The 16063-nt window shown below is 42.0% G+C and overlaps 1 protein-coding gene across 1 annotated transcript in view; it reads right to left on the bottom strand.

Annotated features, from left to right (window-relative positions):
• The window catches only part of si:ch211-186j3.6 (neural-cadherin), a 631501-nt gene that overhangs the window by 456827 nt on the left and 158611 nt on the right, over nucleotides 1-16063 (bottom strand). Inside the window, exon 2 of the mRNA XM_039763170.1 lies at nucleotides 1165-1362. Within this exon, the coding sequence (XP_039619104.1) occupies nucleotides 1165-1362 (198 nt within the window). The remainder of the gene's footprint in view (nucleotides 1-1164; nucleotides 1363-16063) is intronic.

Raw genomic sequence — 16063 nt, forward strand, 5'->3', positions numbered from 1 at the left:
AATCAATAAGACCTATGCGAATAAAGGCTTAAGACCTAGAGCAGCTACTATGAAAATTCAGTTAAGTAAGAATTTCCAAGTATGCCAGAAATACTGGTCAATTTACTTTTCATTTGAAAGAAAGAATTGATATAAATTATGTTTATAAATTACTTTAAATAACAGTGGTCATTCTACAATGTTTTACTCTGATGACATTTTGGCCACCAAGAAGCCTGTCTGGTCAAAGATTATTACTAGAGACACCATTTGCCGTCTATAGTTAAAGAAATCAATATTGCTTGCTGACTGGTATCTCCGAGAGGATGCCGAAGAATTGTGAATCTCTCTTGAAGTGTATAAAATCTTGCTGCAAGGGCAATTCTCCACATCATTGGGATCTTTGGTAGCTGATTAACAACTAGCGGGAGTCTTGTGTCTTGAGGCTTACTGTGATATTGATCCTCATATTTCACAGCTGACTGCCAATGCTTAAGTCTTTCAGATCATTTCACACACCTGTAAGCGTTTACAAAGAAACAGACACAACTATAGTTTTTATTAGTAGTGTTCATAAAATATGGTATTGTAATTCACACCTTGTAAGAAGATGTGATATTAAATAGAATGCAACTTTAGAATTTTGCTGTCTATATTCCCAACAGTGGAATGATACCTTGCCTGCTTGAATGAGAAGGCCTTTCTGTTAGAAGATAGGTGTTTCCTGCACCCAAATAACTTAAGAGCATGAATAGGACATTAAATAAATATATTACTTAACATTATATATACTGTCATAGTATCCATGGATAATTTACAAACAGTTCACCCATTCATTTCCAGTGACTGCTTTCCTGAAATAGGGTCACGGGAGATTTGAGCCAACACTGACAGCATCTAAAAGAAAGCCACTCTATTACTGGAAAACAGGCCTTGCATTGGGTTACTTCAGAGTTACCAATTGACCTGAATGTCAAAATCTTTGGCATATGGGAAAAAAATGGAGGACAATTCCTACATAGATGTGGAAAATGCTCAAGCTTAACTAACACAGGAAGTGCCCAGGTCAGGATCTGAACTGAAAATGCTAGAGCTGTGAAGCAATACCACTAACTACGATCCCACTGCTCTGTCAAAACATAAAAGATGTCAATCTTAAATAAAGAGCTTCTGATCTTGACTTACCATCTGACAGGAAGAATTCCACCTCTCCATTGATCCCCTCATCTCCATCACGAGCAATCAGCTTGTAGACAACTGTGCCAGGTGCTGCATCAGGAGACACCACCGTTAAGAATGGAAATGGCACCATTGCCCACTCTGGTGAATTGTCATTCACATCTGTGACTATGAGCTCAACACGCATCAGGTACCAATCTGGACCTATTGAAATGGGGAAGAACAAATAAACAAACTGATTATGCTTGTAAGGGTAGTAGTCTGTAACCTGGGTCTAATAGAAATGCTTCAGAGTTTTTCTTTTGGCAAAAAAACATAATTTTCAGACTGTGATATCTAATGATTAGCCTCACACTATAATGCATTTTCAAAAACAAATACTACCAGCAAAGGAAAAAAGTATTATTCTTATTGCATTCAGTGAAGACGTCCAGTTATAATTGGCATCTTAGAAAAGTATAGAAATATAGAAATTATATAAAGGACTAAAATGGAAAACTTCATATTTATTGTGAGAAAAGAAATATATCAGAGAACCTATAGCACAACATTTCAACACTCTAGAGCTGTGGGATTGGTGTGTCACTTTTCTCAGCATATCACCACCAGAGCTTTAGCATTGTTTTTCAAAATTTCTCTATACTACAAAAGTACAAATGTTTGTAACATAAAACCTTCCCAAATAAATCAAACCTTCTATCATTCCACTTCCTGAATTATCAGATTCCAGAGCCTATTTTAACATTAGTGGGCATTAGACTGGAAGTGACATTGGACAGGACATGCCCTTTGAAGGGCCATATTTTTTAGTTAGTGCAAAATTATACAATAAATTGTGTTTGCATAACTTCTGAAGAAAAACAATCGTACAAAGAGAAAAAAAAAACACAAAGCACTTTCAATCCTTATGGCAATTAATGCCTGTAGTCTGTCTCTGAATGAGAGCTTTAAACTTATGAACAGAACGCTTGTGGCAAATGAAAATAAAATGCTCCCATGTTACTGTATGGATGTGCTACACAGGATGGTGCCCCAGGGGACACACAGTTGCCAACTTTGTTCTCAGATTTGCAGCATTTTGGCTTAATATAACAACAAAATAATACAGCAGCCTGCAACACCAATATGTCTGCAACTTTCTGTTCAATATTATTAACAGTAACCTGCTAGATTCATATGTACTGTATTATACTTTAAGTTTACAGGGTCTTTACTATCAGGTGTACAGAATACAGTGAAATTCTTCCTTACATGTGTATCACCACTCTTTGGCACAATGATTATTAACCATAACCCTTAAAAATGTGTCTTCCTGAACTGAAAAATATTAGATCACCGACAGACTACATTAATAAGGTATCACACATAAGTGAATCAGGAGCATACAAACAGCATTGTTGAAGTAAGGACACCAAATTCAGAGTCTAAAGAAACATGATTACTAGCAGACTCTCTTCTGATGCCCGCAGTCCGGAAGACACAACAAGCTAATGTCTTTTCTGCTTTGATCCCAGATGTGCAGCCTCTTTTGACCTGTGGGTTATTTAAAGACCAGGATTGCTGGAAGACAAGACTAAAAAGAACAGAGCTCCACTACGATAAAGCAAATCACGGACATCTAACCTAGGAGTTGCTGGACTGCTTTTGGCAGACATCGCATCATGTGCTCCAAGCTCTTAAAACAACGACATGCGACAAGTAGAACATCTCCTTAGCGTGCGTTCAGCTGCCCCCCTTCACAACGCGAGCAGCATTATACGTCCTGTGAGAAAGAGATGTAACCATGCCCGGGGCCAGAAATAAAGGACAGGTGTTGTTTTTACAAAAGTTTTTAAAGTAAAAGTGAAAATAATGCATATGTAACAATTCCCATGAAAATAACAATCTCTTTAAATTCTGTATCCAGTAAACCAAACACGTTGGTGGGCAAGCGAAGCGAGCAGGGGACGGAACCCCCTAGTGTTTATTATGAAAATGTTGAAAATTATACACCTTAAAGACCTTAAATTAGGGTGCAAAAATACAAGGAGTCCTTGGTGTCTGAGACATCTTAAATAACCTCATGAACCCAGTAAATCTGATACTCAAAATGGTGTGGGTGTCTCTGGAGAAAAAAATTTGTAAAACATTTTATAGTTTTAGAAATTACTGAACTAATTGCTTAGTTTGAAAGAAAAAACTATAGCAAAATTACGTCATAAATAAGCCATCTTAATTTTTTGGTAATTTAAAGGTTTTACATGTTTCGTTCCATTACCATATTATTTTATGGACAAAGGCTAACCTGTCTCTGCTGAAATAACAGCATGTGTTCCATTTTGAGCTGGAAACAAATAAAAGTGTAAGCAGTACATTCACTCCATAAGAAAGTAACCTTCTTTAAGTTGAAGCTATAGTAGTAGAAGCAGAGGTATCATGATATGCACAAAGTACAATGACATTCTTTCTGTCCAACCAACAAGAAACACTTCTTCCCTCTCTGGCACTATGATCACCAAGAATATCTCAAAATACAGAACTGTAGTGCTTTGTATGGCTTGGTTTTGTTTGTGTAAAAAGCTCTTAGATTTTGTATAGAACTTATACATCAAAACATATTACCCAATTGTCCTTTTCTTCCAAACTTTTATGATTTTTTGCATTATTGATCACAGTTAATTATTTTAATAAAGAAAATGTTATTATTTAAAACAGGTGATCTGTAGTTCCTTAGTACTATAGATGCAGTTTATTTTCCCAGTTTACAATCTTCTTGATTAATTAGATGCCTTGCCCAGCAATTTGACTTTGTTTTCAAAAACTAAATATCACTATTACTTTAGCTCACCTGTTTGCACCATGACCAGTGAGGACCCCCCATTGCTGCAAGTTTTTTTTTTCCAAACAGATTTACAATCATTGAGTCAGCTCCTCTCTTATTGATATCATTGTTGCTTATTTTACATTCTTGAAGATTTCTCAGCTCTCTTTTTTCATTTTCTATTAATTCCTAATTTTTCTGTACAAATTCTTCCCTTAACTGTATTCTGATCAGGAGACACCTGAAATTTCAGAAATAGATAGGCTTAAGCCCCATTATGCTACTTGTCTATTCCAGAGACTTTCAGTCACAGGTTTAGAAAATACTAGCAGAATACCCGCGCTTTGCAGCGGAGAAGTAGTGTGTTAAAGAAGTTATGAAAAAGAAAAGGAAAAATTTTTAAAATAACGTAACATGATTGTTAATGTAATTGTTTTGTCTTTGATATGAGTGTTGTTGTCATATCTATATATCTATCTATATATATATATATATATATATATATATATAAATACTGTTTATTTATATATATATATATAGCAAAATACCAGCAGCAGCTGAGAAGTAAAAAGAAAAGGAAACATTTTAGTAATAACGTAACATGATTGACAATGTAATTGTTTTGTCATTGTCAGTATATATATACTGCTCAAAAGAATTAAAGGAACACTTTTTAATCAGAGTAAAGTCAATGAAACTTATGGGATATTAATCTGGTCAGTTAAGTAGCAGAGGGGTTGTTAATCAGTTTCAGCTGCTGTGGTGTTAATAAAATTAACAACAGATGCACTAGAGGGCAACAATGAGATGACCCCCAAAACAGGAATGGTTTAACAGGTGGAGGCCACTGACATTTTCCCTCCTCATCTTTTCTGACTGTTTCTTCACTAGTTTTGCATTTGGCTACAGTCAGTGTCACTACTGGTAGCATGGCGATACCTGGACCCTACAGAGGTTGCACAGGTACTCCAACTTCTCCAGGATGGCACATCAATACGTGTCATTGCCCGAAGGTTTGCTGTGTCTCCCTGCACAGTCTCAAGGGCATGGAGGAGATTCTAGGAGACAAGCAGTTACTCTAGGAGAGCTGGAGAGGGCCATAGAAGGTCCATAACCCATCAGCAGGACCAGTATCTGCTCCTTTGGGCAGGAGGAACAGGATGAGCACTGCCAGAGCCCTACAAAATGACCTCCAGCAGGCCACTGGTGTGAATGTCTCTGACCAAACAACCAGAAAGACTTCATGAGGGTGACCCAAGGGCCCCATGTCCTCTAATGGGCCCTGAGCTCACTGCCCAGCAGCATGCAGCTCGATTGGCATTAGCTACAGAATACCAGAATTGGCAGATGCACCACTGGTGCCCTGTGCTTTTACAGATGAGAGCAGGTTCACCCTGAGCACGTGACAGAAGTGAAAGGGTCTGGAGAAGCCATGGAGAACATTATGCTGCCTGTAACATCATTCAGCATGAGCAGTTTGGTGGTGGGTTAATGATTGTCTGGGAGGCATATCCATGGAGGTCACACAGACCGCTACAGGCTTGACAAAGGCACCTTGGCTGCCATTAGGTATCAGGATGAAATCCTTGGACCCATTGTCAGACCCTATGCTGGTACAGTGGCTCCTGGTGCACGACAATTCCTGGCCTCATGTGGTGAGAGTATGCAGGCAGTTCCTGGAGGATGAAGGAATTGATACCATTGACTGGCCACCACACTTTCCTGACCTAAATCAATAGAACACCTCTGGGACATTATGTTTTGGTCCATCCAATGCCACCAGGTTGCACCTCAGACTGTCCAGGAGCTCAGTGATGCCCTGGTGCAGATCTGGGAGGAGATCCCCCACAACACCATCTGTCATCTCATTAGAAGCAGGCACCGATGTTGTCAGGCATGTACAGTGGTGTGAAAAACTATTTGCCCCCTTCCTGATTTCTTATTCTTTTGCATGTTTGTCACACAAAATGTTTCTGATCATCAAACACATTTAACCATTAGTCAAATATAACACAAGTAAATACAAAATGCAGTTTTTAAATGATGGTTTTATTATTTAGGGAGAAAAAATCCAAACCTACATGGCCCTGTGTGAAAAGTAATTGCCCCTGAACCTAATAACTGGTTGGGCCACCTTAGCAGCAATAACTGCAATCAAAGCGTTTGCGATAACTTGCAATGAGTCTTTACAGCTCTGGAGGAATTTTGGCCCACTCATCTTTTGCAGAATTGTTGTAATTCAGCTTTATTGAAGGGTTTTCTAGCATGAACCGCCTTTTTAAGGTCATGCCATAGCATCTCAATTGGATTCAGGTCAGGACTTTGACTAGGCCACTCCAAAGTCTTCATTTTGCTTTTCTTCAGCCATTCAGAGGTGGATTTCGGGTGTGTTTTAGGTCATTGTCCTGTTGCAGCACCCAAGAGCACTTCAGCTTGAGTTGACGAACAGATGGCCGGACATTCTCCTTCAGGATTTTTTGGTAGACAGTAGAATTCATGGTTCCATCTATCACGGCAAGCCTTCCAGGTCCTGAAGCAGCAAAACAACCCCAGACCATCACACTACCACCACCATATTTTACTGTTGGTATTATGTTCTTTTTCTGAAATGCTGTGTTCCTTTTCGCCAGATGTACGGGACATTTGTCTTCCAAAAGTTCAACTTTTGTCTCATCAGTCCACAAAGGTATTTTCCCAAAGTCTTAGCAATCATTGAGATGTTTCTTAGCAAAATTGAGACGAGCCTAATGTTCTTTTGCTTAACAGTGGTTTAACGTCTTGGAAATCTGCCATACAGGCCGTTTTTGCCCAGTCTCTTTCTTATGGTGGAGTCGTGAACACTGACCTTAATTGAGGCAAGTGAGGCCTGCAGTTCTTTAGACATTGTCCTGGGGTCTTTTGTGACCTCTCGGATGAGTCGTCTCTGCGCTCTTGGGGTAATTTTGGTCGGCGGCCACTCCTGGGAAGGTTCACCACTGTTCCATGTTTTTGCCATTTGTGGATAATGGCTCTCACTGCGGTTCGCTGGAGTCCCAAAGCTTTAGAAATGGCTTTATAACCTTTACCAGACTGATAGATCTCAATTACTTCTGTTCTCATTTGCTCCTGAATTTCTTTGGATCTTGGCATGATGTCTAGCTTTTGAGGTGCTTTTGGTCTACTTCTCTGTGTCAGGCAGCTCCTATTTAAGTGGTTTCTTGATTGAAACAGGTGTGGCAGTAATCAGGCCTGGGGTGGCTCTGAAATTGAACTCAGGTGTGATACACCACAGTTAGGTTATTTTTTAACAAGGGGGCAATTACATTTTTCACACAGGGCCATGTAGGTTTGGATTTTTTCTCTCTAAATAATAAAAACCATCTTTTAAAAACTGCATTTTGTGTTTACTTGTGTTATATTTGACTAATGGTTAAATGTGTTTGATGATCAGAAACATTTTGTGTGCGAACATGCAAAAGAATAAGAAATCAGGAAGGGGGCAAATAGTTTTTCACACCACTGTATACAAGAACGCAGGGGCCATACAAAGTGCTGCGTACAATTTTGAGTTGCTGCAATTAAATTTTGGCAAAATGGACTAGCCTGCCACATAATTTTTTCACTCTGATTTTTGGGGCGTCTTTGAATTCAGGGCTCTGTAGGTTGATCATTTTTCATTTCCATCAAACGATGTGGCATCCTTTCGTTCCTAACACATTACCCAGTCTATATCAGTATAGATATCCAGGAGGATTTCTTTTTCCCATTGAGATCTGATGTGTTTTCAAAGTGTTCCTTTAATTTTTTTGAGCAGTTTATATATATATATATATATATGTGTACATATATACACACACACATATACTATGGGGTGCCAAACAGGCAAATAAATAGATTTTGTGAATATATAAAGTCGGCGTCAGAATATATAAAGTCAATCCCGAATATATAAGGTCAAAACTTCAATATATAAAGTCAGCGCTGGAATATATAAAGTCAAAAGCTGAATATATAAAGTCAGTGTCGGAATTTATAAAGTCATTCCTGATTATATAAAGTCAGCATCGGAGTATATAAACTCACTCCTGAATATATAAAGTGAAAGTCAAAATCTATTGATTGAAACGACTCTGAACTGAACTAAGTTAACAAAAGCGTATTCAGAAAAATAAATTAAAAACACTGTTAGGTTAATGTTTTGAAAATGATGCATGTGCCCTGCCAGGATTGGTTCCTGCCTTGCCCAGTGTTGGCTGGGATTGTCTCCAGCAGACCCCCGTGACCCTGTGGTCAGATTCAACGTGTTGGGAAATGGATGGAAATTCCAGCGCTGACTTTGTATATTCCGACGCTGACTTTATATATTGAAGTTTTGACTTTATATATTACAGCGCTTACTTTAAATATTCCAAAATATTCCAACGCCGTCTTTATATACTCAGGTTTTGACTTGCATCCATCCATCCTCTTCCGCTTATCCGAGGTCGGGTCGCGGGGGTAGCAGCTTAAGCAGAGAAGCCCAGACTTCCCTCTCCCCGGCCACTTCTTCCAGCTCTTCCGGGAGAATCCCAAGGCGTTCCCAGGCCAGCCAGGAGACATAGTCCCTCCAGCGTGTCCTGGGTCTTCCCCGGGCCTCCTCCTGGTTCGACGTGCCCGGAACACCTCACCAGGCAGGCGTCCAGGAGGCATCCTGATCAGATGCCCGAGCCACCTCATCTGACTCCTCTCGATGCGGAGGGGCAGCGGCTCTACTCTGAGCCCCTCCCGGATGACTAAGCTCCTCACCCTATCTTTAAGGGAAAGCCCAGACACCCTGCGGAGGAAACTCATTTCAGCCGCTTGTATTCGCGATCTCGTTCTTTCGGTCACTACCCATAGCTCATGGCCATAGGTGAGGGTAGAACGTAGATCGACTGGTAAACTGAGAGCTTTGCCTTACGGCTCAGCTCTTTTTTCACCATGACAGACTGATGCAGAGCCCGCATCACTGCGGATGCCGCACCGATCCGCCTGTCAAACTCACGATCCATTCTTCCCTTACTCGTGAACAATACCCCAAGATACTTAAACTCCTCCACTTGGGGCAGGATCTCTCCTCCAACCCTGAGAGGGCACTCCACCCTTTTCCGGCTGAGGACCATGGTCTCGGATTTGGAGGTGCTGATTCTCATCCCAGCCGCTTCACACTCAGCTGCGAACCGCTCCAGAGAGCTGAAGATCACGGCCTGATGAAGCAAACAGGACAACATCATCTGCAAAAAGCAGTGACCCAATCCTGAGTCCACCAAACCAGACCCCTTCAACACCCTGGCTGTGCCTTGAAATTCTGTCCATAAGAGTTATGAACAGAATCGGTGACAAAGGGCAGCCCTGGCGAGTCCAACTCTCACTGGAAGCGGGCTCGACTTACTGCGGCAATGCGGACCAAGCTCTGACACGGTTGTACAGGGACCGAACAGCTCTTATCAGGGGGTCCGGTACCCCATACTCCCGGAGCACCCCCCACAGGATTCCCCGAGGGACACGGTCGAGCGCCTTTTCCAAGTCCACAAAGCACATGTAGACTGGTTGGGCAAACTCCCATGCACCCTCAGGATCCTGCTAAGGGTGTAGAGCTGGTCCACTGTTCCAAAACCAGGGCCGAAAACCACACTGTTCCTCCTGAATCCGAGGTTGACTATCCGGCGGACCCTCCTCTCCAGAACCACCGAATAGACTTTTCCAGGGAGGCTGAGGAGTGTGATCCCTCTATAGTTGGAACACACCCTCCGGTCCCCCTTTTTAAAGAGGGGGACCACCACCCCGGTCTGCCAATCCAGAGGCACTGTCCCGATGTCCATGCGATGTTGCAGAGACGTGTCAACCAAGACAGTCCTACAACATCCAGAGCCTTAAGGAACTCGGCGTATCTCATCCACCCCCAGGCCCTGCCACCAAGGAGTTTTTTGACCACCTCGGTGACTTCAGTCCCAGAGATGGGAGAGCCCACTTCAGAGTCCCCAGGCTCTGCTTCCTCATTGGAAGGCATGTTAGTGGGATTGAGGAGGTCTTGAAGTACTCCTCCACCCCCACCGACCTCAGCGTCACGGTGTTGACACTGCACTGCTTCCCCTTCCTGAGACGCGGACGGTGGACCAGAATCTCCTCAAAGCCGTCCGAAAGTCGTTCTCCATGGCCTCTCCAAACTCCTCCCATGCCCGAGTTTTTGCCTCAGCAACAACCAAAGCCGCATTCCGCTTGGCCTGCCGGTACCTATCAGCTGCCTCCAGAGACCCACAGGACAAAAAGGTCCTATAGGACTCCTTCTTCAGCTTGACGGCATCCCTCACGCCGGTGTCCACCAGCGGGTTTGGGATTGCCGCTCACGACAGGCACCGACCACCTTACGGCCACAGCAGCCCGTCAGCCGCCTCAACAATAGAGGCACGGAACATGGCCCATTCGACTCAATGTCCCCCACCTCCCTCGGGACGTGGTCGAAGTTCTGCCGAAGGTGGGAGTTGAAGCTACTTCTGACGGGGGACCCTCACAACATGTTTGGGCCTACCAGGTCTGACCGGCATCTTCCCCCACCATCGAAGCCAACTCACCACCAGGTGGTGATCAGTTGACAGCTCCGCCCCTTTCTTCACCCGAGTGTCCAAGACATATGGCCGCAAGTCAGACGACACAACCACAAAGTCGATCATCGAACTGAGGCCTAGGGTGTCCTGGTGCCAAGTGCACATATGAACACCCTTATGCATGAACATGGTGTTCGTTATGGACAATCCGTGGCGAGCACAGAAGTCCAATAACAAAACACCGCTCGGGTTCAGATCGGAGGCCATTCCTCCCAATCACGCCCTTCCAGGTCTCACTGTCATTGCCCGTGGGCTTTGAAGTCTCCCAGCAAAACGAGGGAATCCCAGAAGGTATGCCCTCTAGCACTCCCCTCCAGAGACTCCAAAAAGGGTGGATACTCCAAACTGCTGTTCGGCACATACGCACAAACAACAGTCAGGACCATTCCCCCCACCCGAAGGCGGAGGGAGGCCACCCTCTCGTCCACCGGGGTAAACCCCAACGCACAGGCTCCAAGTCGGGGGGCAATAAGTATGCCCACACCTGCTCGGCGCCTCAACGGGGCAACTCCAGAGTGGTAGAGAGTCCAGCCCCTCTCAAGGAGATTGGTTCCAGAGTCCAAGCTGTGCGTCAAGGTGAGTCCGACTATATCTAGCCGGAACCTCTCGTTCTCGCGTACTAGCTCAGGCTCCTTCCCTTTCAGAGAGGTGACATTCCACGTCCCAAGAGCCAGTTTCTGTAGCCGAGGATCAGACCGCCAAGGTCCCCGCCTCCGGCCACCACCCAACTCACACTGCAACTGACCTCCTTGTTTTGACTTTATATATTTGGGAATGAATTTAGGCTATATTTTCAAGTTTTGACTTTATATATTCCAGCGCTGACTTTATATAATCAAGTTTTGACTTTATATATTCGCGAATGACTTTATATATACAAGTTTTGACTTTATATAGTTAAATGTAGTCATCATTGCATAACTTTTCTTTACCATAGAAATTTAAAGACTAAATTCAACTTCCATTCCTAACAAAGATATTTCTGGCGACTAAATAGAAGCTACTTATATCCAAATTCGAGCTATTGAGCTGTCGCCTGCCTGCCTGAATAAGTCACCCTCGCTTCGCTCTTATTTTTTTACTGTTCATTTAATCATGGCTAGTGGCGGAAAAATTATAAAATGGAAGGAGGATTACACTGAGTATGGCTTTACCAAAACAATTATTGATGGCGAATCGATTATTCATAAAGCTTCAATTGGTGATCTGTTTTTCTGTGTTAACTTCATATTTTTCATACTTCTTCTCAAACCAAGGGGGTGCGAGGGTAAAATGAATCGAGAAGCGCTGATCAATGTAATCGGTGTAACAGGAAATCATGCATTGACAGAAGTTCCCCTTTGCTTGTGATTAAATGCATGATTTTTTAACGCGTTATGGAGCACATGCATCGAAGCTTCTCTGCTGTGCTTGTGCTAAGAAAAGGAAACATTTTAAAAATAACACTTTTGTCAATGTAACCTTTTGTAAGTAGTGCCTGGAGGATTCAGTTGTGAGAAACTCTAGACACAGCGTGTGTATTAACTTGTGGATTTTTCTGTGAGTATATGGTGGCAGCGTCACAAAGTCGTAACACTGCGTTAGCTGCGGAGCGCAGCTCAGAGCGAAATGAGGTGAATGGGAGGAGAGATGATGACGTGACTCCCCCACCCGCCTTAACTGTCAATCCCCACAAACACAGTCTCTCGGAATTTGCATAAGCTCAGCCCCTCACCTGCAATTTTAACTTAGTTACAAAGTGATCAAAACTCTCGTTTATATCCTGTGTCCTCTCATTAAACTTGTATCCCACATTACCCGTGGGCTTGACAAACGCCAGCGACAGCCTGTCTATGAACTTAATTTAAGCTTTAGGTGTACACCGTGCTTTGTTTCCGAAGTAGCAGCACTCATGAATATGGTTGTATATGTCACTCGCTCGCTTCTTATTGTTTCGCTGCGTTCTGAATTATATAATGCATGTTTTCTTCAGCGCTTTTTGGAGCTCTTCCTGGTTTTCTACGTACTGCGTTGACAGTCAGTTCACGTGATTACGTGGGAGGCGTGATGATGTCACACAAAACTCCGCCCCCCACGGCTTTCGAGCTCAACTCCATTACAGTATATGTAGAAAAATAACTTCCAGTTATGACCATTACACGTAGAATTTCGAAATGAAACCTGCCCAACTTTTGTAAGTAAGCTGTTAGCAATGAGCCTGCCAAATTTCAGCCTTCTACCTACACAGGAAGTTGGAGAATTAGTGATGAGTCAGTGAGAGTGAGTCAGTCAGTCAGTCAGTCAGTGAGGGCTTTGCCTTTTATTAGTATAGATAAGGGGCATGCTCATGTGGAGGCAGGTTCATGTAATTTGGCATCCCCAGTAACCCAGTCAGACTGATCTTACAACCCACCCCAACTGGTTTGATTTCATCTTAAATTTGTGGTCTTATGTGTGTGCAAAAGCTGAGAACCATTGGGAACTCACCCAGAAGTGCAATACATACAATAAAGCCACTATGAAAGAAGGAATACAGGTGTTTTGGACCAGCAAACACAGGATGATCATCTGTCTGATGTCTTGCATTTGTTATTCCATGATAGAGTTGAAAAAAAATAAATAAAAGGGTTGACTGAGATTGTGGCTGAATTTGCCATACTTGTTTAGGCTTCATACAGGCATCAGCACTGTCAAGATGTCAGCAAACGATGAGCTTTCAATGCTTTAGAAATTGGACTGAAAAGTCATCATGGATTTGTGTAATTTGTCTTCTTTTTAAATTCCTAGTTGTGTAATCCTCAAAACAATGAGATACAACAACTGCAGACGTTAAGTCTGACATTCCCTCCAACTCAAAGTCTTCTAATGTGCAATTTTATTGGAAAAGATCAAGCATTTATGTATGTTACATGGAGATAATTTGTGAGTTTTTATCTTGGTTTCAAAAAATTTTCATTATCATCATCGTCACCTTATGATTTTCATTTTTCTATTGAGGGTTTCTTTGGTTATTTCAACTGTTGAGATTTTGTACAGAGGATGACAAAGAAGCACAATGCCTGAACAAACATGTCAAGAAATCTTGCTCCATCACAGGACTAACTCTGCACATACTGGAAGCTGTTGTAGAAAAGAGGATGATGACAAAATTGAATGCCATCATGAACGTGACCCTACATCTCCTGACAGGTGGTGCTCTCTTGAAGCACTTTAAGCCACAGGCTCATTTCACCACAGAATACTAAGAAGTACCACTGGGGGCCTCTGTGTTTAAGTAGGCTCCCTTTGGTAACTCTGATTCCACTTTACCCTGTAATGGTGTTTCATCAACCTAAGTTCTTACTATTCTTCTATTCTAGTGTTAGCTCGGCTCTGATGTAACTAAGGAATTAAAAGGAATGAAATAATGAAAAATTGGATGTCATGCTTTGTCATGTTTAACACCTATGACAAAAAAACTTCCAAAATTATCTAAAATTAAGGATTAAGGAAGAGCAACATTCACTTCTTAATAATTAGGTTTTGTATATATATATATATATATATATATATATATATATATATATATATATATATATATATATATATATTAAATTTACTAATAAAATCATTTAAAGCTCCAACCAAAACAGAACCAGCTGTGGCATGGATGACGACAGTGGCACTGCAATATAAATGGAACTCTAATCCATTTTTCCTTGCATTTGTGCTATTTAATGTTTTAAGGAAATAAATAATACACGGATAGAGTAAAACATCCGAAAATCCTCTTTACTGATGGTTCACCAGCTTTATATACTAAAGTTCCTCATGATCAGACTGAAGTTAACATCAGTTGCACGCAATCAAAATATAACCAGGAGACAGCAGTGAGATAAAATATAAATGCTACCATAATCCCCAAAGATTTGCATAAATGCAGGAAATAGGGCTTAGTACATAAAATGCACCAGAGTGGCTGCTAATGCACAAAGTGCAAGCTATGTTACCCTTAAGTACTGAAAAAAAAACCCACTCCAAAATAATCATGACCCAAAACAGATTATAAACTATAAACCACTCTCATTAACACGATGCATGGAGTGTGTGGTAAACAATGTTAGGAAGCAGGCAAACACTTATATGGTAAAAAAGCACACAGCAAGCAATTTCTAAAACATCAAGTTTGTTATACTGTATATATACATATATATACACACATACATACACACACACACATATACATATATACATATACACATACATACATACACATAAATATACATATATACTCAGCAAAAAAAGAAACGTCCCTTTTTCAGGACTGTGTATTTCAACAATAATGTTTTAAAAATCCAAATAACTTTACAGATCTTCATTGTAAAGGGTTTAAACAATGTTTTCCATGCATGTTCAATTAACCATAATCAATTAATTAACATGCACCTGTGGAATGGTCGTTAAGACCTTAACAGCTTACAGAAAGTAGGCCTTTAAGGTCACAGTTCTAAAAACGCAGGACACTAAAGAGACTTATCTACCGACTGTGAAAAACATCCAAAGAAAGATGCCCAGGGTCCCTGCTCATCTGCGTGAACGTGCATTAGGCATGCTGCAGGGAGGCATGAGGACTGCTGATGTGGCTAGGGCAATAAATTGCCATGTCCGCACTGTGAGATGCCTAAGACAGCTACAGGGGAGACAGGAAGGACAGCTGATCATCCTCGCAGTGGAAGACCACGTGTACCAACACCTGCACAGGATCGGTACATCCGAATATCACACCTGCGTGACAGGTACAGGATGGCCACAACAACTGCCCGAGTCACACCAGGAACACACAATCCCTCCATCAGTGCTTAGACTGTCCGCAATAGGCTGAGAGAGGCTGGACTGAGGGCTTGTAGTCCTGTTGTAGGGCAGGTCCTTACCAGACATCACCAGCAACAACGCCGCCTATGGGCACAAACCCACCTTCGCTGGACCAGACAGGAGTGGCAAAAAGTGCTCTTCACTGATGAGTCATGGTTTTGTCTCACCAGGGGTGATGGACGGATTCGTGTTTATCGTCGAAGGAATTGAGCACGTCTGGGACCTGTTGGATCGCAGGGTGAGGGCTAGGGCCATTCCCCCCAGAAATGTCCAGGAACTTGCAGGTGCCTTGGTGGAAGAGTGGGGTAACATCTCACAGCAAGAACTGACAAATCTGGTCCAGTCCATGAGTAGAAGATGCACTGCAGTACTTCAAGCAGCTGGTGGCCACACCAGATACTGACTGGTACTTTTGATTTTGAGCCTCCCTTCATTCAGGGACACATTGTGAAACATTTTAGTTTATGTCTTATGGTGTTGACTCTTTTAGTGTTCATACAAATATTTACACATTAAGTTTACTGAAAGTAAAAACAGTTGAAAGTCAGAGGACATTTCTTTTTTTGCTGAGTATATATGTATATATATACATATCTACATATATATATATACTGTATATAGCAAAATCCCGCACTTCGCAGCGACGCGAAGTACTGCTTTTAAATTTTTATTA

This window comes from Polypterus senegalus, chromosome 9 (assembly GCF_016835505.1).
Source record: "Polypterus senegalus isolate Bchr_013 chromosome 9, ASM1683550v1, whole genome shotgun sequence".
In the NCBI taxonomy this organism is placed as follows: domain Eukaryota; kingdom Metazoa; phylum Chordata; class Cladistia; order Polypteriformes; family Polypteridae; genus Polypterus; species Polypterus senegalus.